A 19,274-nucleotide genomic window follows, 5' to 3' on the forward strand; every position below is an offset into this window, starting at 1 on the left:
CAATCAGTTCTGGTTCTTTGCAGAAGATACTTCTGAACTCTCAAGAAGATGAAGGCCTGTTCTCTTATTCATACATCTCCTCAAAAGGTATTTACTGTGCAACCGGTACATCAAAGGTCCGTATGTCTCCACCCCACAGCCTTTTGGGCACATGAGCCTCTCCACTCCCCAAAGGAGGCACTAACTCACGCTTACTTGGCACTTTCAACAGAAGTCTTCAGCTACAAAGCTGTCTCTGGAGCTGAAGTATGGAGCCAGTACCCTTCCCAGCCTTTTAAAATCAAACTAAGGCAGTCTTTCTGTTAGACTACACACTGCATATATCAAGAAGTTGGCACATAAAACTGGGTTATATGTGTGCATTTTTAAAGGCAACTTATATGATATTTTCCTCAAACATGTCAAATGTGCCTTAAATAAATAAGGGTTGATTTCTCAAACTTGCACACAAGAATTGAGTAGGCTTCGTTTTGTTTTAATGCTTTCAGGAGGTATTTGCTTTCACAACAGCCATAGCATTAGGCCATCTCACCTAGAACACCATCCCCATTGCAACCAGAAAGTTCCAAAACACAAATTCTGAATTGTTTGCAATTGCTGAAATGTAAATGAGATTTCTACCTTCAACCTTCCAAAGCCTCAACTTTCTGGAGGGAAGAGTCACAGGAATCAGAAGAACCGAACGTGACCCAAGAGTTGTGTACCACTGAAAACACGAGCTTACTACACTGAAGCAGTTTCCCAAAACTGTACCAGGACCAGCTTTAATTCCTTGGGCCAGGACACAGTTGCTTCTGAAAAGGAATGAAATACCAACACAAAACTTCTCCTCCTTCACCATCATCTTCAAAAACGTACAGCACAATAGGTGTTTAAGCCCCTGTACTGAAAGAGTCTTTGGAGCCCAAACTGTAAAACAGAACAACGAATCCCTTTCTCAATCCACATGTGGATAAGTGAAATAATAGTATCATAAACAGTTGAAGTTGCAAGAGACCTTTAAAAGTTATCTAGTCCAACTCTCCTGACATGGGCAGGGACATCTCCAGCTGCATCAGAAACCCCTTCAACCTGACCTTGAATGTTTCCAGGGATGGGACATTTCCCTCCTCTCAGGACAATATGTTCCAGTGTTTCATTACCCTCATTGTAAAAAAATTCTTCCTTCCATCTAGTCTAAACTGACATTCAGTTTAAAACCATTGTCTCTTGTTTTATTGCAATAGGCCCTGCTAAAAAGTTTGTCCTCATCTTTCTTTAGGCCCCCTTTAAGGACTGAAAGGTTGCAATGAGTCTCCCCAGAACCTTCTCTTCTCCAAGCTGAACAGCCCCAACTTTATCAGCCTCCAAAACATATCGTAATTAAACCACTGTGTGGAAGTATTTAAGAGCTCAGCTTACTTTATAGCAAAACAAGCCACCAAACTGTCTTACCACAATAAGGTTAAGTATTTTCACAATGCATATCACTCCCTTGGTAAACATTAACATGTGTGCTTATATGCACTTAAGCATCAACGTGTGCATATAGAATTCCAAGTATTTATTACATCGATGAAAATCATTAAGGAGGAATAAGTCTTCCACCAGGTTATGCTTACACAAAGAGATATTAAGCTCCTTTTCATCAGGACATTTGAATGTTCATTCAGACCTCCATTTGTGGCCAAATGCACTTGGAATGACCTCCTTCCCTCCATCCCTCTCATTGTGAAAGGAACAGAAACGCAGACAGCTTCAGCTGTCAGACCACCAATTAGCTCCAGTGCTTAGTGCCCAGATGACAAAACACATTTTCAGGTTGAGAGAAAGTGTTACAGCTGCACAGCTGAATACTTCCCAAAAACTAAGTGACCCGGGTCCAAAACATTCTGCCTGCTGTATGTTTTTAATACTCTTTGAAAAAGCAAAATACAAACCAGATAGAGGGATCAACAGAGAATCAAATTAGAAAAGCACAAGTTTCAGATTCCCGTCTCTTACATAAAGAGGATTTTAACTCCGAAAATCCCCCTTTTAGCATTTAAATAGGCAATCTTATTCCAAAACTAGCAGGAATTCTGTTAGTGTCACAGACCCACTGCCACAGTTATTTATTTTTTTTTATCTGAGAAAACTAATGGAATACCTACCACGAATGGAAAAAACTCTGGTGGTTACAGATGTTCAGATAAAGAAGTCACAGTTCAGAATGTCCAAACACAAATTACACTGGAAAAGCTAAAACTTTGGAGTCCATCTGGTAAGAACCTTTATTCCCACACTATGTTAAATTAGGTAGAGCTGAAATAAGTAACCCTTGCAATATGTTCCAAGAAAATTTTTCTATTTTAAGAAAAATTACATTATATAGCACTAAATATGTAAAAGCTTATACATTTTTCTAGGATAAACAGGAGGCTGATTAATGCATACAGGAACTGTGTTATGGCTCTAAATCTATAAAACTAAATTTTCTTTAATAACCTAAGTAACATCTGACCAGGTGTCTGTTCTTAAAGCTATGAACTTATCTTGAAGCATATTGCTAGACCTGAAGTTTATTACAAGAATGCTTCCAGTAAAACCAGGAGCACATGATAGTGTAATTGCACACCCTGGAACGTAATACCACACTTAAAAAATGGTTATTTTAATGATTACGCTAACGAGTTCTGAACTTCCAACCCACGTGCATACAGTTTCATAATTACACAGCTTGAAATCCTCATCAGCAAATCCAAATGCTCCTGAAACCCAAATCATTTTATAATCTTGAATAATGCATGGCACCTCTGCAGCAAGGAATTAAAACAAATTTCATAAAAATGCAAAGCTTCATAATCTGTATTCTAAAAGAAACTGCATTACTGAAATAAAGTGTTGCTTAGTAAGTACTAATGATAGTGATTTTTTGCCCCCTTCCCCTGGTACTCACAGTTCAGATCCCACTTCAAAAATAAACAGACTAACTCCTACCAAAATATACTTTTATATATATATATCTGGTGGCTCACAGCACACCCTACTACACAAGAGTGAAATCAGACATCTGTTTCCTAAACAAGCACTGGCTCAAAATGGCACGAAACTTTTTCTTCCTGAAAAGTGTGAAAACATTTTTTTTTTTTAAATCAGCTGCAGCTTAACTGGTTTGCATACTACTTTGTCAATAGCAAAAACAAAACTCCAACTTAGTTCATCCAAGGGCCAGTGAATCAAGGCCTACAGTTTTTCTGTAAGAATGTCCCCATCCCCAATGCCTTTGTTTGTTTGTTTTTAAGCTATTGGTAAACCCTAAATAAACTCAATGGAAGCTTGTAGGAAGCATTGGTGCTGTCCTTTTGAACAAGTTAAACAGTCTGTAACTCAAGATGACAGGAAAAGCCATAATCACAATCAATGCAAAATCACAGAATCACAGAATGGTTTGGGTTTGAAGAGACCTTAAAGACCATCTAGTTCCAATCTCCCTGCCAAGCAGGGATACCTTTCACTAGACCAGGTTGCTCAAAGGCCCATCCAACACGACCTTAAACACTGCTAGGGATGGTGCATCCACAACTTCTCTGGGTAACCTGTTCCAGTGCCTCACCATCCCCACAGTAAAGAATTTCTTCCTGATATCTAATCTAAACGTCTCCTCTTTCAGTTTAGAACTATTCCCCCTTGTCCTATCACTATCTGTCCATGTAAAAAGTCGCTCTCCCTTGTTTTTACAGGCTCCCTTTAAGTACTGGAGGCTGCAATGAGGTCTCTTTGGAACCTTCTCTTCTCCAGGCTGAACAAGCGCAACCTTCTCACCCTGTGTTCATAGAACAGTTGTTCCATCCCTCTAACCACCTTTGTGGCCCTCCTCTGAATCCCCTCCAACAGGTCCACATCTTTCTTGTGCTGAGGAATCCTGACCTGAAAGCAGTATTCCAGGTGGGGTCTCATGAGAGCAGAGAGGGAGAAACAGCTCACTCAACCTGCTGGCAACGCTTCCTTTGATGCGGCCCGAAAGGACAGATACCCTGTTTTGTTCTTGGACTTTCCTATGTCTCACATCTCCATATTTTAAGGTGTAAAAAGAGCAAAGGCAGCATTTAAAATATGGCCTTTCTAATGCTTACTTCCCTTCCTTGTAGACACATGATGTAGAGCTCATTATCAGATACCTGAAGAGCTTCTAGCGGGACTCCCTTGGTAGAACAGAAGTTGCATGGAGGTTTTATTCACAATTCTGTCTAGTCTTTATAAATGCAACACTCAGAACTAGCTATGAATATTTAAGTAAACAAATACTGTCAGCAACAACAATTTCATGTCCTAATAACCCTGATTATTGGAAATTACAACTGAAACTTACTACAAGGTATATATACAAGGAAGAAACAGAGTACTCTAAATGTAACAAAGACGATAAGACTGTATTATACTTTTGGAGGTTGTAAACATGTTATTCAGAATAGAAGTAGTTAAATCCATTTTCATTTTGACCAATTTAGGGTTTGAAAGAAGAATGCATTATTTGTTATCCTTTTGCTAATAAAATTTTAAGATTGCTTCTTTTCTGTAGGCTCTCATTACTGAAACCACAAAATATGAATACAAAACCAGAAGCAGTAAGGAAGAGTCACAGAGAGAAACAGCTGCACATATTCTGGCAGAGATACTAACCACAACCTACAAATTATATGAGGGGTAGGAAAAAAACAAACAAACAAAAAAAACCCAAGCAAACAAAAAACCAAACAGGTTAAAACCAAATCAAAGAACATTAGCCCTTACATACTTGTTTTGCCAAATTTTTGCAACTTCATTTTCCTCATCTTGAGCATATCCGGCTTTTTGATCTCATTAGCAGTAAGGAACTAAACATCAAAATTGGCTGCCTCTGGACACCAGTTTTTCAAACAAGGTATTCAATCTTCTGAAGTGTAACCAAGACTCTGCCAGAAGCACTAAGTCTCAAAAGCCTGAAGCCTGTATTTGCTGCCACCAGTCTGACAGTCAGTAAGAGTACACACATTAAAACAATAACTTGACCATGGTATTAATCAACTAAATGTAACATTGAGTGTCAAAACTCTAGTCCAGAGCAATATGAACCACCTTAGAAAGAAGAAAAGCTGTGATTTTTTCTTCTCTGATGCATGCCTTTTTAAGGCACATTTTATGAATGACACACAGCACCCAAGTTCTAACACACCACTTTGAACTATTCTGTGTCTATTGCACACTTCAAATGTTACCTCCCCATTACATAAAACATTATTAAACCGCTTTCTGTGCTACCAGACAACTCTCACATTCTCATAAAAAAGGGATTTTTTTTTTAAACTTCTCCAGGGAAAAGTTGACTCAGATGCAACAACATGGAGAGGACTCTACATAAGAAAGCCACTGCAGCATATACTTCAGTAGGTAAAAACTCTCAGCTGTAATGAAGTCTTACATTTCTTGCTATGTTTTTCCTAAACAAGTATAATATACTATTGCATAACAAACTGAAGAATAAAAAAAGCTCTATTCTGGCAGTCCAGTTATCAGAAAGTTACAAAAACCCTAGAGAGCTCTATTACACAGAAGTCTAGAGTTTGAACAACATTTCTCTAACTTAAGTATGCATTACTTGCATGGACCATGTATTTGGGAATCAAACCATACAACAAAAAGATCTGTAAAGCGTGACATCTTCCAGCTCTGTTGACACATTGGAAGGTAACTTAAACAAACCAGCATAGAGGCCTCTACCACTGACTTGCAGGGGAAGCTTTTAAAGCAGCAAACTGTAACTCCGCATGAAGAGAAATTCCCTCAGAATACTACAGCCCTTCATTTATTTTTCAAACTACCAAGATATTTCTGCCCACTAACCTCCTTTTCATCCTGACTTAATTTTGCCATTTTTCAACTTGATGCAGAAATTTTCATTATCACCTCCTACTCTTCAGTCACAGTTTCTGTACTTACCTAAAGGTTACTTCAGCTCTGATTTCCTTCTCCATTTCATGAGGAGTTTGATGGTTGAATACAACAGAAGCTGTTCGAAGGTGGAATTAGCTGAATGTAACATAATTTAAATACACATTGCACATTAGAGTGTGCAATCACTTTCACAGTCAAAATGACTACCCTGAAGGTCTACTCAGGTCAGAAAATAACTGCTCTCCAAGTGCTAATCCCAGCCAGCCATTACTCCCAGTGACTAACCTGCCTGGAGACAACAGAAAAGTCCAGAATCCACTGACAGAAAACATGCCTGTCATGTACCTAGAAAGACATTTACTTTGTGAAATTACATCAGTCTTGAAGTTCACACCTGCTTCATTTTTATTGCTTTGCTGAAACAACTTCTCCTAACTAGCCTTACACTCAAAATACTGTCAGTGAAACTAAAGTTACCTGTAAAGTCCTCTGTCTGAAGTAAGGCTTCAAAGAGTTACTTAGGATCCCTCTACAAAAACTTCAGCCAGATCTTGAGCTTATAACCAGGAGCATGCACGGGCCCAATAACCATTTTGAACAGGCAGCAGCTGATTTCTCTAACATTTGGAGACCACCCAGGAGACACGTGTTCTCGATATTGTATTTCCGCTCACAGTGAACTGAGATGAAAGAACTCAATGATTGTGCTGTTTAATATTTCATTAAATGCTTAGCTAAAATAGGTATCTGAACTACACTTAATTCATACCATTTACTTGATATCATCATTACAAACACTTAAATGACAGTTACAGTCACTACAAATCTTGAAATAGTGTCACTGTTTCAGCATTTCAGTGATGTTGCTTCGTGTCCTTCAAAAGCTTCTGCTGCTGTTAAAAAACCCAAGTCACCTATATTTAACAAAGGAGATTCCCAATCAAGCACTGGTTTCTAAGATCATGTTGGCATCCAGCTATTTCAGTGTCAGCACAGTGCCCATCACAATCACTTAGTCTTTTTTTTTCGTTCCACTCCTGAAAAAAAACACCTCACACCACAAACCCTCTCCCACCATTAGCAGTGAAACTGCAAACAGTCTCTGGAGAGGTTAAACCTACATCACCTTCTAGGATGACAAGCCTACATCTTTTGCCAGCAGCACTGATCAGGAAATGTATCTTTACACAAATGTTCAGCAGCTTTGAAGGCCAAATTGTAACTACTGCAATACTGCCCTTGCAAGCACAACCTTACAAAACAATACCCAAAAAAACCCCCAAAAAACCCCCCATAAAAACCCCAAACAGCAAGCCACAAAAGTAAAAAAAACAAACAAAACAAAAATGAACAAACCAGAAAAAAATCCCAAAATAAAAACAAAACCTGAACAAACAAAAACAACCCAGCACCCTGACAGCAGACCATCACCTACTTCAGAAGGGCTCTGCTGATAAAGGCATACCCATAAACATATTTTGCTTGTATTTAATCCTGTCAAAATATGAACATAAGAAGTTTGATAGAAAGCATATTTTCCCAGTAGACTTTTATGTGTATTCAGAAAGTAGAACTATTCTGATCTAGGAAACTTTTCCTATAAGCTAAGCAAGTTTTAGCTTAACACAGGCCTTCATGGCATACTTTTAGTCTCCCCAGGTGTTTATGAGTATTTAAAAAACAAAAATCAGAGGGAATCTAGAAGGTACATTAAGTTTATGCCTTTAAGACATGTGCCAAGCACAGTAATATGAAGGGAAACACTTAGTACTCCATCTTTTGCATAGCTAAGATATTTTCTCAGGACATTTTCTTCTTCAAGAAAAGTAATTTCAAGTGGAAGATCTGTTAAGAGCATCTTACAAAGAGGACTCCATTTATAGCTTCAACACATTAGAATAAGACAATTTAAACAGCATGTTTTTATTCAACTGACAAAATATGGGGGTTTTAATTAATCCGTCATTCAGAGTATTGGGACATGAACCAATTGCTAGACAACCCAGTGAAAACAAACTATTTTAAAGCTATTCTACAAAACTATGTCAACTACCTTTGACACCCAATTCAGGCCACAAGTTATTGTTGAAGCAGCAGCAGCAGCAAGAGGGACTCTCAGCAAACAGAATTTCCAAAGCATTTTCACATGACACCTTACCAAGCAAATATAATACTAATGTAGACCTGTTTTATATGCAAATAAAGCAAGCCACCCTCTCCGGTACGCTTAACTGCGCATTGACAACTATTAATGTCATCCACTGCACTGCCTATTTGCTGAACTTGGATTAATTTTGAGTTCAAGAGGAAGTCATGAAGTTAACATAGGCAGACCTCAAAACTGCTGCCACTCCCAATAATGGGCATTACACATCCCAGTGCCATCATTTCAGTATTGGAAACCAACCATTTATTCCATCTTCTTGTTCCCTCTCAGTTGTTCACTAACCCACCACAGCACTTGCTGCTTACCTCATGAGCAGTTGTGCCTCCTGAACAGTCTATTGTTAAGGACTGTCAAAAGCTTTTGAAATTCCAAACAAGTTATATCTGATATTGCTCTCACTGTTTTGTTGTCACAGTGAAATAAATCAATAGATTACAAGGACATTTTCCTCTGAAGAAACTGTGTTAATTTACTGCTATCAAAGTACAATCTAGAGCAGATTATATCCCTTTAAAAAAGCATCAGCTTTCCTCTGCCAATGAAGAAGATCCAGATGGTCAGCAATGCCAAACACACCTTTGGTTAAAGGCACTGAGGTTAAGTGCAATGATTATTTTTATAGAGAGTGACTGATTTAATGGGAAACTACATTACTGGCTTGGATGCACAGGAAAGGATGACAAGGACAAGAGAGCAACAAAGCTGTGGCCTATTCATTTATCACACATACAGATAATCATAACCAAAGACAAGCAGTGCACAGATAAATGTACCAAAAATTCCTTCATCTATGCAGGGACTTCAAACAAGATTGCAGGTCAGTTTGACCTGAATATCTCCTCCCCTCTTTTGAAAAGCTTAAAGATCCCCTAGACGAGATTCTCAGTGTGAAATAACACTGGTGAAGGCTCAGAGGCCAACAGGACACAATAAAACTATCAAAACTACTTGTAAGCCTTTTATGGGCCTGGTTCTTTGTTATCAGATCATACCAAACCTCGTCAGTAGGTAGCGTGGACAGCTCCTTACACACGCTGTGGCACAATTCCACTCTCAAATGAAAGCATTCTTCAACCTCTCAAACCAGTAGATCCCTTACATCATTCTCCTCTTAATCAAAAAATCCGATTTGTCACTGCAGCTGCTGCTGTTCAGCAAGTCTTTCTTATCCCTGTCTCACCAAGCCATTTTGAGAAGACAAGATGACAGTGATGCATCACATGTAACTGAGACATCACAGGGAAAAGCTGAGGAGTTTGCTATATTTCTAAAACACCTCAGACCAATTCAGAGAGTAAGATCCCAGTTTTCCAGTGGGTTTTCTTCAAGGCAGCTTCAGAAGCAGCCTCACCTAACACTGTCATAACTGAAGAAGCTTAAACCTACCGCTGTGTGTGAACTAGAAGCTTCATCAGCAACCCAAACTCAACCAGTGACACCCACCAACAAGGTATAGCAAAGGCTCTGGTCACAAGTTAAAAATGGGATTGCATAGCAAATACTCTGAAAATCAATGCTCATCAGTACTTCAAATAGAGAAAATCCTGGGTGGTTGTGCTAATTTTCATGAACTGGTGAGACCAGTAATGCATTTCCCTTTGATGCGATAACTCATTTTATGAAATCTTATGCTTATGGTCTTATCCTTGATACACAGCGGTGTCAAATTCAGAACCCAGTCTTTTAGACTCCAAACACTCCTGGGAAAAAAAGTCCTATGGTGTTTTAAGTTTACTTTCAGTAAATATGGACGAGCAAGAAACACAAGTATGATAAAAAGTATATATCTAACAGAGATCCATTGTTTTTAAGAATTCCCACAGAAACCACTACAAAATGACAGTGAAGTACACCTTAGACAATTTTCTAAGGTATTGAGAAACAGCATCCCGTTAATCATAAGCAAAATGCTGCACTTTGTATTCATTGAACAGCATACAAAACTAGCAATTCTGTTTGCAATATAGAGAATTATTTTTTAAGTCATAAAGCAGCCAGCACTTCAAATAGACAAAGCTATTTGTCTAAAAGCACAGGCATATCCCATAGTTGGATCTTAAGTTTCAAGCCACTAGATATTTTTCCTCTGATTTTATGAAGAAAATAAAAAGAATCAGCAAAGTTTTATAAATTATACCCCTCCTCCTCTATGCTGAAATAAGTTCCCAATTAGTTTCCCAAAGCTAAATTTTTCTGTTAATTACAAAACAATTAAAAGGGGCTTCTCTGCAGCTACTACTTCTCTATCCAGAAAGGAAATCTACTTAATTTGATTTGAAAGTTAGAGACTCATAGCTTTTAAAATTCATAACTGGCCTGCTTAGACTTTCAGTAGCAAATCATGGGAACTCCTCCTGAAAGTTAACACAGCTGAAGCAGCTGTTCTTGTCATCACAGGATTTGTCTGTTTATTTTGTCACACTCAACCATGACATTTCAATGATTCTCAAAAACTCGATTCTATGCAAAGGAAGAGATTATAAAAGATACTTTAAGTGGCATAAAAAATGTCTTGCAAAACTCACATTCATTCACCACTCTATTTTAATATAGGCATAAAAAGAAACACAGAACTGCTTGAAAAGGTTAAATTCTAAATGAACTGCTAGGCTTCATTTATTATCTTCACTGCTTTGGTCATGCTTCCCACTCTCTCCTTCTACTCCAGAAGCACAGAAATATAGCACCCATGGATAGATGCGTTAAAAATATTTAACACCCATTTCACCTGCCAGATGTCCAAGAAGCGAGAAAGTAGCATTAGTTGTTTGAAAAGACACATCAAAAAGCAAAAGTAATATTTTCATCCAAGCTCTACCTTATCTTTGTCTTCCACAACATCTGCCAGCACATCATCTGGGTCCAGGATTCCTCCATCTGTATACTCCAGGTGGTGAATATTTACCCAGGAAGTTGGATCCTGTAAGATAAATACAAGACTTCTTAACCTAACCTTGTATGATTCCAGTGCTATCGGACAAAGCAGCTTTGTATCCCACTTGCTCCTCACCTATTTCCCTCTACAGTCACGAGGCAGAAGCTTGGAGCCGCTGCCTGAAACTGAGAGTGAACGAAAACTACAAGACACTACCTAGAGAACACTGCTCAAAAGACATTCAAAACATACATTTTCATTTCCTTATCGTTTCTTGCTTAATTTAAATAAGTAATTTATAAGAAGCTAATAAAAAATAACTTTTCTTTGTTTTACACCACTTTATAGTTGGAATATTTTGGTTATTATCAGCACAAACACATAAATTTATATACATATATATGGATGCACCATTCCTGACAGGTTGGGGGTGGGGGTGGTGTATACATATAATTTTAGATATATGAAACACACCCATCATTTCTTTCTCTGAGGTAGATCAGGCTATGTTCTATTGGTACATCTTGTACAGCATGATGAAGAAAGTAAACATGCTTAGTTAAGATTAGAAAGCATATTTGAGTCCTCCATCAAATATTATGGAGAGTGGCCAGAATGTGCTAAAATTTTAAGGGTCAGGAAAGTGGCAGGCACACACACAGCTTTGAGAAAGGTGTCAGAAATGGACAACGAAAAGCAACCACTGCTGATGTACAATATGCAATCCTAAGAATTCTACTGATATTATCAATATATCTGTATCTCCAATCCCTTCTTCCTTGTCAAGTCTAGTTAGATCACAGTTCTCAGAAGCAAAGTGAAGCACAACAAACACTATATTGACTATCAAGTTCTTCATCTTCAGTTTGGATATGTCCCATGTATTGAAGTCCCTGAGAAGTAGGGATATTCTACTTCATATTTATTTATGGGGATTCTGTAAGTTTGGCCATCAATTTATGCAGACAGCAGATAAATCAGGAGAATTCCATCACAGGTACAGATGTGGATACATTGGATTAGGCCTCTTTTATTGTATCATCAAAAGGCAGGAGTCAAAAAACAAGCTGAAAAACCCCACACCACAACAACCCAGCATTATCAGCAGGTCAGCCCATCATGTCACAATCGGCTTTGCTGGTGAACTCTCAACAAAATGTTCCCCCTATTCTGACACATACACCTTCCACAGTTTAGTTTCAGTTCTTCCACTGACATGTACTTGTTTGGGCTGGGATGGAGTGAGCTTTCTTCAGAGCAGCTTGCACAGCACTATGTTTTGGATCTGTGAGCAGCACAATGTTGATAACGGGTGTTTTGGCTGTTGCTGAGCAGAGCTTGCACAGCATCAAAGCCGTGCCTGTTCCTCACCACACCAGCAAGGAAGGCTGGGGGTGCACAGGGAGCTGGGAGGGGACACAGCCAGAACAGCTGGCCCAAACTGGCCAAAGGGATGGCCCATATCAAATGACACTGTGCTCAGAAATGAAAGCTGGAGGAAAGAAAAAAGAGGCAGAGAGATACGTGCAGATTTTGGTTGATCTATTAATGTTCCTCCTGAACCTTTTAACTAAGGTAACCAAAAAGGTTTTCATATAGTTAGCAACACTGAAACAGCACATTTGAAACTCACTCCTCTTAAACAGACAAACATCTGTGACTAATACATTCTGCTGAAGATACGTTAAAACCTGTTATATGTATTACGCTTTTTAAGTGTCTTGTAAATAGAATAAAGCTCAAGTTAAAAAATAAACAGCTGATTAAAATATTTTGTTTTCAGTGTTCACTTCTATTTGTGATTGAGCAGTTGCCCCAACCCAGATGTGTCACTGAAACAGAAACAAAGAAAAAATGACTGTAAAAACTCTATTTTCTCAACAGAATGCTGCAAACTGGCAGGACACAACTCAAGACACACAGCCACCCTATGTTGAACTTAACAAATTCTTAACCTTACCTTACTTTGGACCACAACAAATACAGTAATTTAATGATTTTTGTTAGCAGCTGTATTAAGAGAAAATCTCCAAATCAGTCTCAAAGAACAGAAGGATGCCATTCCTCACTGACCTTTTGAAGCAAGTGTGGCCAATAAAAGATTTTTTTAAGTGACAGGAATGACAATTCACACTGAAATACAGGAACTAAACCAGAACAGGATTCCGTTTTCTTCCAAGAAAAATACCTGTTAATGGCTTAGGTACTGCTCCCACACATAGTCTGACTCAGGTACACACAGTATGAACACACTGTGATCTTTTGATCTCAAGGACTCCTCAATTACAATAACTACCACAGACTACAGCAAGACTGAACACTTGCTGTTTCAGAAATACAAATATGAAACTGGCTTCTATGAACGTACATGAACTTCAACCCTGAAAGTCAAAAAACATATGCTGGGGACAGGGAGCTTTTTAGATTTGTTTGATGAGGCAAATAGTAATTATCATTAGATAGCCTAGGTGGAAGAAATTCCCTCTGGACAGTTACAGAAGTAACAAGTAACATCTGACCAGCAAAATCACTCACCCATTCCAAAGAAATTTCAAAGTCAGAGAACATTTTCTGTTTTTTGGGTGAACTCCAAACACTGCCATGCATTGGATACAAAGTGTCTATTTAAAAAAACCCACCTAAAATCTACGTATCAATTTCTTCTATGTTTCTTTACTCCCACCAAGAGTCTAGACAGCTTCATTAAATAAAACACTGATGTTTTAGATAACTCACCATATAAAACAAGCCATTATCCACCAGCAGATGTAAGAGCTGAGTATCCAAAGTCCCAAATAGCATTTCACCCACATGCACGTGCACATACAGACTCATGTTTTACACATTATTTAGAGTTCAAAAGGAGTAGAACAGGTCCAAAGCAGAACTGTGGTACATCCAAGGTAGAATCATTATCAGAGAAAATGAAACTCGCTAAGGAAAGGAATGGTCTTACTTTAAGTTTCTTATGCTTTACTAAGATACAACAATCAAAAAGAGTGTCAAGAACACTTCAGGTTGCCATGTGTCTTAAAACTCCTAGGCAGGAAACTGCACGTCCAAAGTAACAGAGTAACTTTGTACTTCATAAAGTATATCCCTGCAGTTCTTGCCAAAGAGAGGCTTTTCTGCTTGCACGGTACTTTCTGAATGGTCTGAAAGTCAGAACCCAGTAAGAGCAGCAACAGAGGTGACAGGCTGTTGCAGAGCTACACATGTGAAGGGTCAGTCCCAGATCACATTTGTTTGCTTCAATGAAATAACACTTCTTACCTGTTGAAAGCAGAAAATGCTGGATTTCTCAGTTTACAAATCAATATAGGATGACACCCCATTTTTAGTCAGGGAAGAGATTAAGGACATACTTACTGAGAAGGCATTTGCTGAAAAACAATGAAATATAAAGCAAAAAAACCCCCCTATATTCTAAAATGCTAGGACAAGTTTCTGGGGTTTTAACTGACTGTTTGTTGGGTTTTTAGCTTTTTCTAGCTTGAGATTGAAGTCTTATTCTAATGAATGACAGTGTCTAGAATGATTCTTCACAGTATCTTCTTGACCATCATCACTAAAAGTTCATATACTTAAAAAGAAATAACTACTTTTAAAAAACAAAAGAATGGGCCTCTTGTGAAAATAAAACACTAAGGGTAGACTGGAAGCTCTGGGCAGCACTCAGGTATGGTAACCATCTACCTCAGCTCCTAAATGCTCTCCTGTAGAAGGGTCATGTTGAAGAAAACATATTTGTGGTTCCAAAAAAATCCTAATATCACAAGTGGGGAGAAGTTCTCTTACAGCACAGTACATAACTCTCAGCTGAGGTACACAACAAACATCTAAATATGTAAAGAAAAGCTCTGAATAAGTTACCTGGTGTAATGCATACCAGCACTTGCCAAATGAATACTGAACAGTTACTCTAACATGCGTTTTACCTTAGGGCTGCAAGTCATGTTTGTGCTCAATATCAAGCCACTTAAAAGCTGTTTATCATCGTTTCCTTTATGTGTGGGAGAACACTTTAGGAATTACTATGCAAATATTTACCAAATGTTAAATTAAAGCCGGGTCACATGAATGCACAAGTGCGATGTAGGCAGAGCAGTGACATAAATTTTAAAAAGTGGGCTTGACATTGATGTTGTCACAGAATCCTAACTTAGCTGTTACACCTAATGCAACACCTTCACCGTTCAAATAGTCTGAAATAGGTTCAAGAATTCTTCTATGCATTTATTTTCAGTCAACACACACATTCAAGTGAAAGACCAATCAGTCTATAATTAGAGACTCCCACTTATTGTTAGTTTTTAATATACATCTATGGATTCACATTTTTAGTGTATCAAAAACTTGAAGCATTCTTGATTCTTTTTGTTCCATACTCAGACAGAAAAGTATCAGTCTACTTTTCTGAAAACTAAGCAACATACTTAATAAATGTTGCAGTCTATATCGCATATTTCAGAGCAAGAAAACCCTAACAAGTTTAAACACATTTCAGCTGGACCATCAGTCCACCACTTAATGATTTCACAATTAATTATTGTTTGATGCTGTTAATTCTTCTGCTGTGCAGAATGCATAAAATTAATTGCAAACCCTGTACTGGAATTTTTAATTTAAATATAGTAATGATAGGATGCACTAAAAAATTCAGCAGCAGGAATGACTTAGACTGCCCCCACAATTGCTTCTCAGGCTGATATTTTAGAAGCACTTCCATCTTAATGCTTCACTACAATGAATAGACTTCAATGAAATATAGCATGAGAAAAGGATGTATTAAAAAATGGAAATCACATATGCTTGCTCCACACCCACAGCAACAGAGTAAATGCCAGGTCAAACTTGGGGGGGAAGGATTGGCCTCTGGTCACACTGTTTCTTGTCATTTATACAGTGTAAAAGTAAGATTAAACCCCCCACTATCATAAAAGTTATTTTCCAATAAAGGGGATATTCAAGGTTAAGGTCAGTAAGAGAGACCTATTCTACCACTCAATTATTTTTAGATTATATATTGCAATGTGATCTATTCCCTCAATATATTAAGAAGTATTTAATGATTTCTATAAGCATTCTAAGATTACATGGTGTATCATTATCCACAGCCAAACAGCACTCAGTATTAGTTACTCTCAAACCACAACCTGGGGAGCAGAGCACAAAAAGTGAATTGGAGAGGAACAGATGGATGAGACTGGTCACAGTCTCTAATTTCATCTCTAAATCCGCCTCAAAATTTATCACTGAATTAGAATAGCCTTGAGCACTTTTGGTTTGTGCACTGAAACCACCTCCAAACAAGCTTGAAGTGGTACTTCTATTCAAAGTGCATTTCAATTGCCACCAACAGGGCTGCCATCATCACTCCTAGTAGGAGCAGGGCTCTGTTTTTATGGCAATATGAATATCGAGCTTCCAAAATCAAGAGCTGATCAGGAACCAAATGTTTGCACACTACATACTATCACTGCTAGTTGTTACATATTCCTCAGTCACAGCACAGGGATTTCTCAAGAGTGATCTGGAGCTGAACAGTCAGATCTCAGCAACAACACAACATACATGCACCTGAATGTCCTAAGAGATACCCTAAAAAAAAAAAAAAAAAAAAAAAAGAAGAAAGCATCACACCCTGTCTGTTCCAGACATTCACTGAATTTAGCAGTTCCTAGAACAGACCTGATCAGAATAAGCCTCCCTATCTGAAGTATATGAGTATACATCACATAGATACATAGATAGGCAGACAGACATACATAACTGAGTACAAATTAGGTCTTTTTTTCACAAACTTTGAAAAATAGAGAAAAACCAACATTTAGATTCCACTGCTCAGAAAGTTCCCAGAGTTTAGTTTGCATTACAGTACAACAGAGTAAGCTACAAGCCCACATTTCCAGGTCTCACTGTTGAAAATGAATTCTTACCTGGAACCAATTACATTGTCTTTATAGCTCTATAGTTCAACTGCATAACATTAATTGACACATTTCTAACCATTTCCAGTTAGAAATTTAAAAGCAGCAGAAACCTTCAAGATAACACAAGGAAGAGAAACACCACAGCACAGTGAGACAGTACAAAAAATTCCTTGTGTATTCCACAGTATTATTGTTCTCCTTCACCAAAAGTCTGAATCTACTTGCATTAGAAGTGAAAATGCTTCAAGATGCTAGAGAAAAGATAAAACTTCTTTATATCCTTCTACCAGCTGGAGTGACACACATTCTCTCAAGTTATTAATATTCAAGAAAGATCTGTACTGAGTGAGCTCAAAGACAGAAATTAAAGCTGAGGTAAGGGCAAAGGACAAGGTAGCCTGCTCAGAGAGAAACTGCTTTTAAGCTTCCAGCAATAAAACTACAGAAAATCATGCAACAGAAATAGTCCCAGAAAGGTGACCGTAAAAGATCCTTCCTACTCTGCCTTCCAGTTGAAATGAAGTACTACAAAAATAAAGCCACACAAGAAAGGGTCTTAATAGATAAATTCTACCTTAACTGGGGGGTGATAGAGAACAGAAAGAAGATCATTCCAAGCAATCAAACTTCTGAGTTCACAGAAGACAAAGTTCTTTGCTTTTTACAGTAAATTTAGCAGGGCTGACTAACAAGCTTTCAACCCTTATGCCAAAACATGATTTCAGGAAGTAAAGCCAGTCTAAATAATATATCCATGATGCTTTGCTTCTGGCTAAAGCACATATTTTGATTTTCAGATAGGTTAAGAAGTTTTATTCACACAGTAAGATAATACAGAAGAAACTCTGCTCATCCTAAAAGGAATAAATTAAACATTCAAGTATGAGCTGAATCAAAGATTGTTTTCTTCAAAACAATTTCCCATACTGTTTAGAAAACTTCCTTTTAGACTATAGCAGAGGAAGTTATTCCATGTAAACAAACTATTTTTTAAAAAAAAAATTAAATCTCATTCTATGTATTTTCACACACACTAAATTTTTATTCAGATTCATTCACTTTATCTTTTAACACCAGTTGAGAAAAACATATCCTTCCCCCAAGCTTTTTTTTTTTTTTAATCACGACTGGATGTGATGCAGCCAAATGGTGCAATTACAAAGTAGGAAAGGAGTTCTGGAAAAAAAATTACATAAGGTCACTTTAAATACTCGATTTCAAAAGTTTCTGGGTTTGAAGGTGCTAAAAGCCTGGTGTCAAAAGGGGAACTAATCAGATCAGGTCAGTATAGAAACAAATTTATCTTTGTCACAAAGGTTGGTTTTATCTCAGTACACTTGCAGTTTTTGTGAAGTCTGGTCACACTGTTTGCCTTGCTGGCTCTTTAGGAGGGAATTGGAAAGAGCACAACAAAGACAATCAAACAATTCACGCATAAGGCCTGTGGACTACCATAGATATGTGACAAAAAAATCTGTTACCCATCCAGGAAAGGGCAGGAAAATCTTCCCTTGTCCTTTCAAGGCAGAGTTGACAACCAAAATGCATAACTGCTTTTTAGTGTTGGGAATAAGACTAACACAGCACAAGTACAGCTCAGCACCAGCTTCCTATTTGACACCCTAAATGGTTCAAAAAAATCACCAGTCAATCCCTAGTCACAGAAGGGCCTAGAATATTTCTTGATCTTCAAACTATTATGCCCTGAGAAATTAATGAGATGAGGCATTACTATAACTACCAGTCAAAACACAACAGAGAGGGACTGATAATCACTTCTTTCTGTCATCTTCACCTATTCCCTTCACGTCACTATACATCAAACTTCATTTTGGATGTATGAAACTCATCCTTCTCCCATTCTTACATTTGTGCTGTTAACACATTGGTTCCCTTGACTATCTATAACTGGTGGTTTTATAGCAGTCACCTCGTTACAGCAAGACAGGCTCAGAGACCTCTCAAGGTGAAGACGTGCTACAAGCAACCTGGCACACAGGTTATACACACAGTTTCATCTGATAAACATGTCCCAGATCACATTTTAAGATAAAGATCCTGCTGTGAGATCCTGGAAGACAAAGCACAGAACATAAGCACAGCAAAAGTTCTTCAGACAGGTTATAAAGCAAAGGGAGCACAGTGCATAGGTCAGTCAATGCTTGCAAAGTGTGGGTCACAGCAGAAAGGAAGGACAGTGAACCTCTTCTGTCCCTCAGACACAGTGTCTGCAAAGAGGGACTAGAATATTTCTTGTTCTTTAGACATCTTTAAATGATTATGTTTTGAGAAATTAATAGGACTATGTACTGATAATACAAAGTCTTCATTTTTCACAAGGCCAGGAAGGTATTTATTCATCTCTCTAGTGAACTCCACTGTCATCAGAAAGCAGAAAGAAGAGAGA

General features: G+C 38.0%; 1 protein-coding gene across 1 annotated transcript in view; it reads right to left on the minus strand.

Annotated features, from left to right (window-relative positions):
- The window catches only part of PARD3B (par-3 family cell polarity regulator beta), a 398,218-nt gene that overhangs the window by 361,954 nt on the left and 16,990 nt on the right, over nt 1-19,274 (minus strand). Inside the window, exon 2 of the mRNA XM_032694000.1 lies at nt 10,878-10,979. Coding sequence (XP_032549891.1) covers nt 10,878-10,979 — 102 coding nt within the window. The remainder of the gene's footprint in view (nt 1-10,877; nt 10,980-19,274) is intronic.

The sequence above is a fragment of the Chiroxiphia lanceolata genome, chromosome 7 (assembly GCF_009829145.1).
Source record: "Chiroxiphia lanceolata isolate bChiLan1 chromosome 7, bChiLan1.pri, whole genome shotgun sequence".
Lineage (NCBI taxonomy): Eukaryota > Metazoa > Chordata > Aves > Passeriformes > Pipridae > Chiroxiphia > Chiroxiphia lanceolata.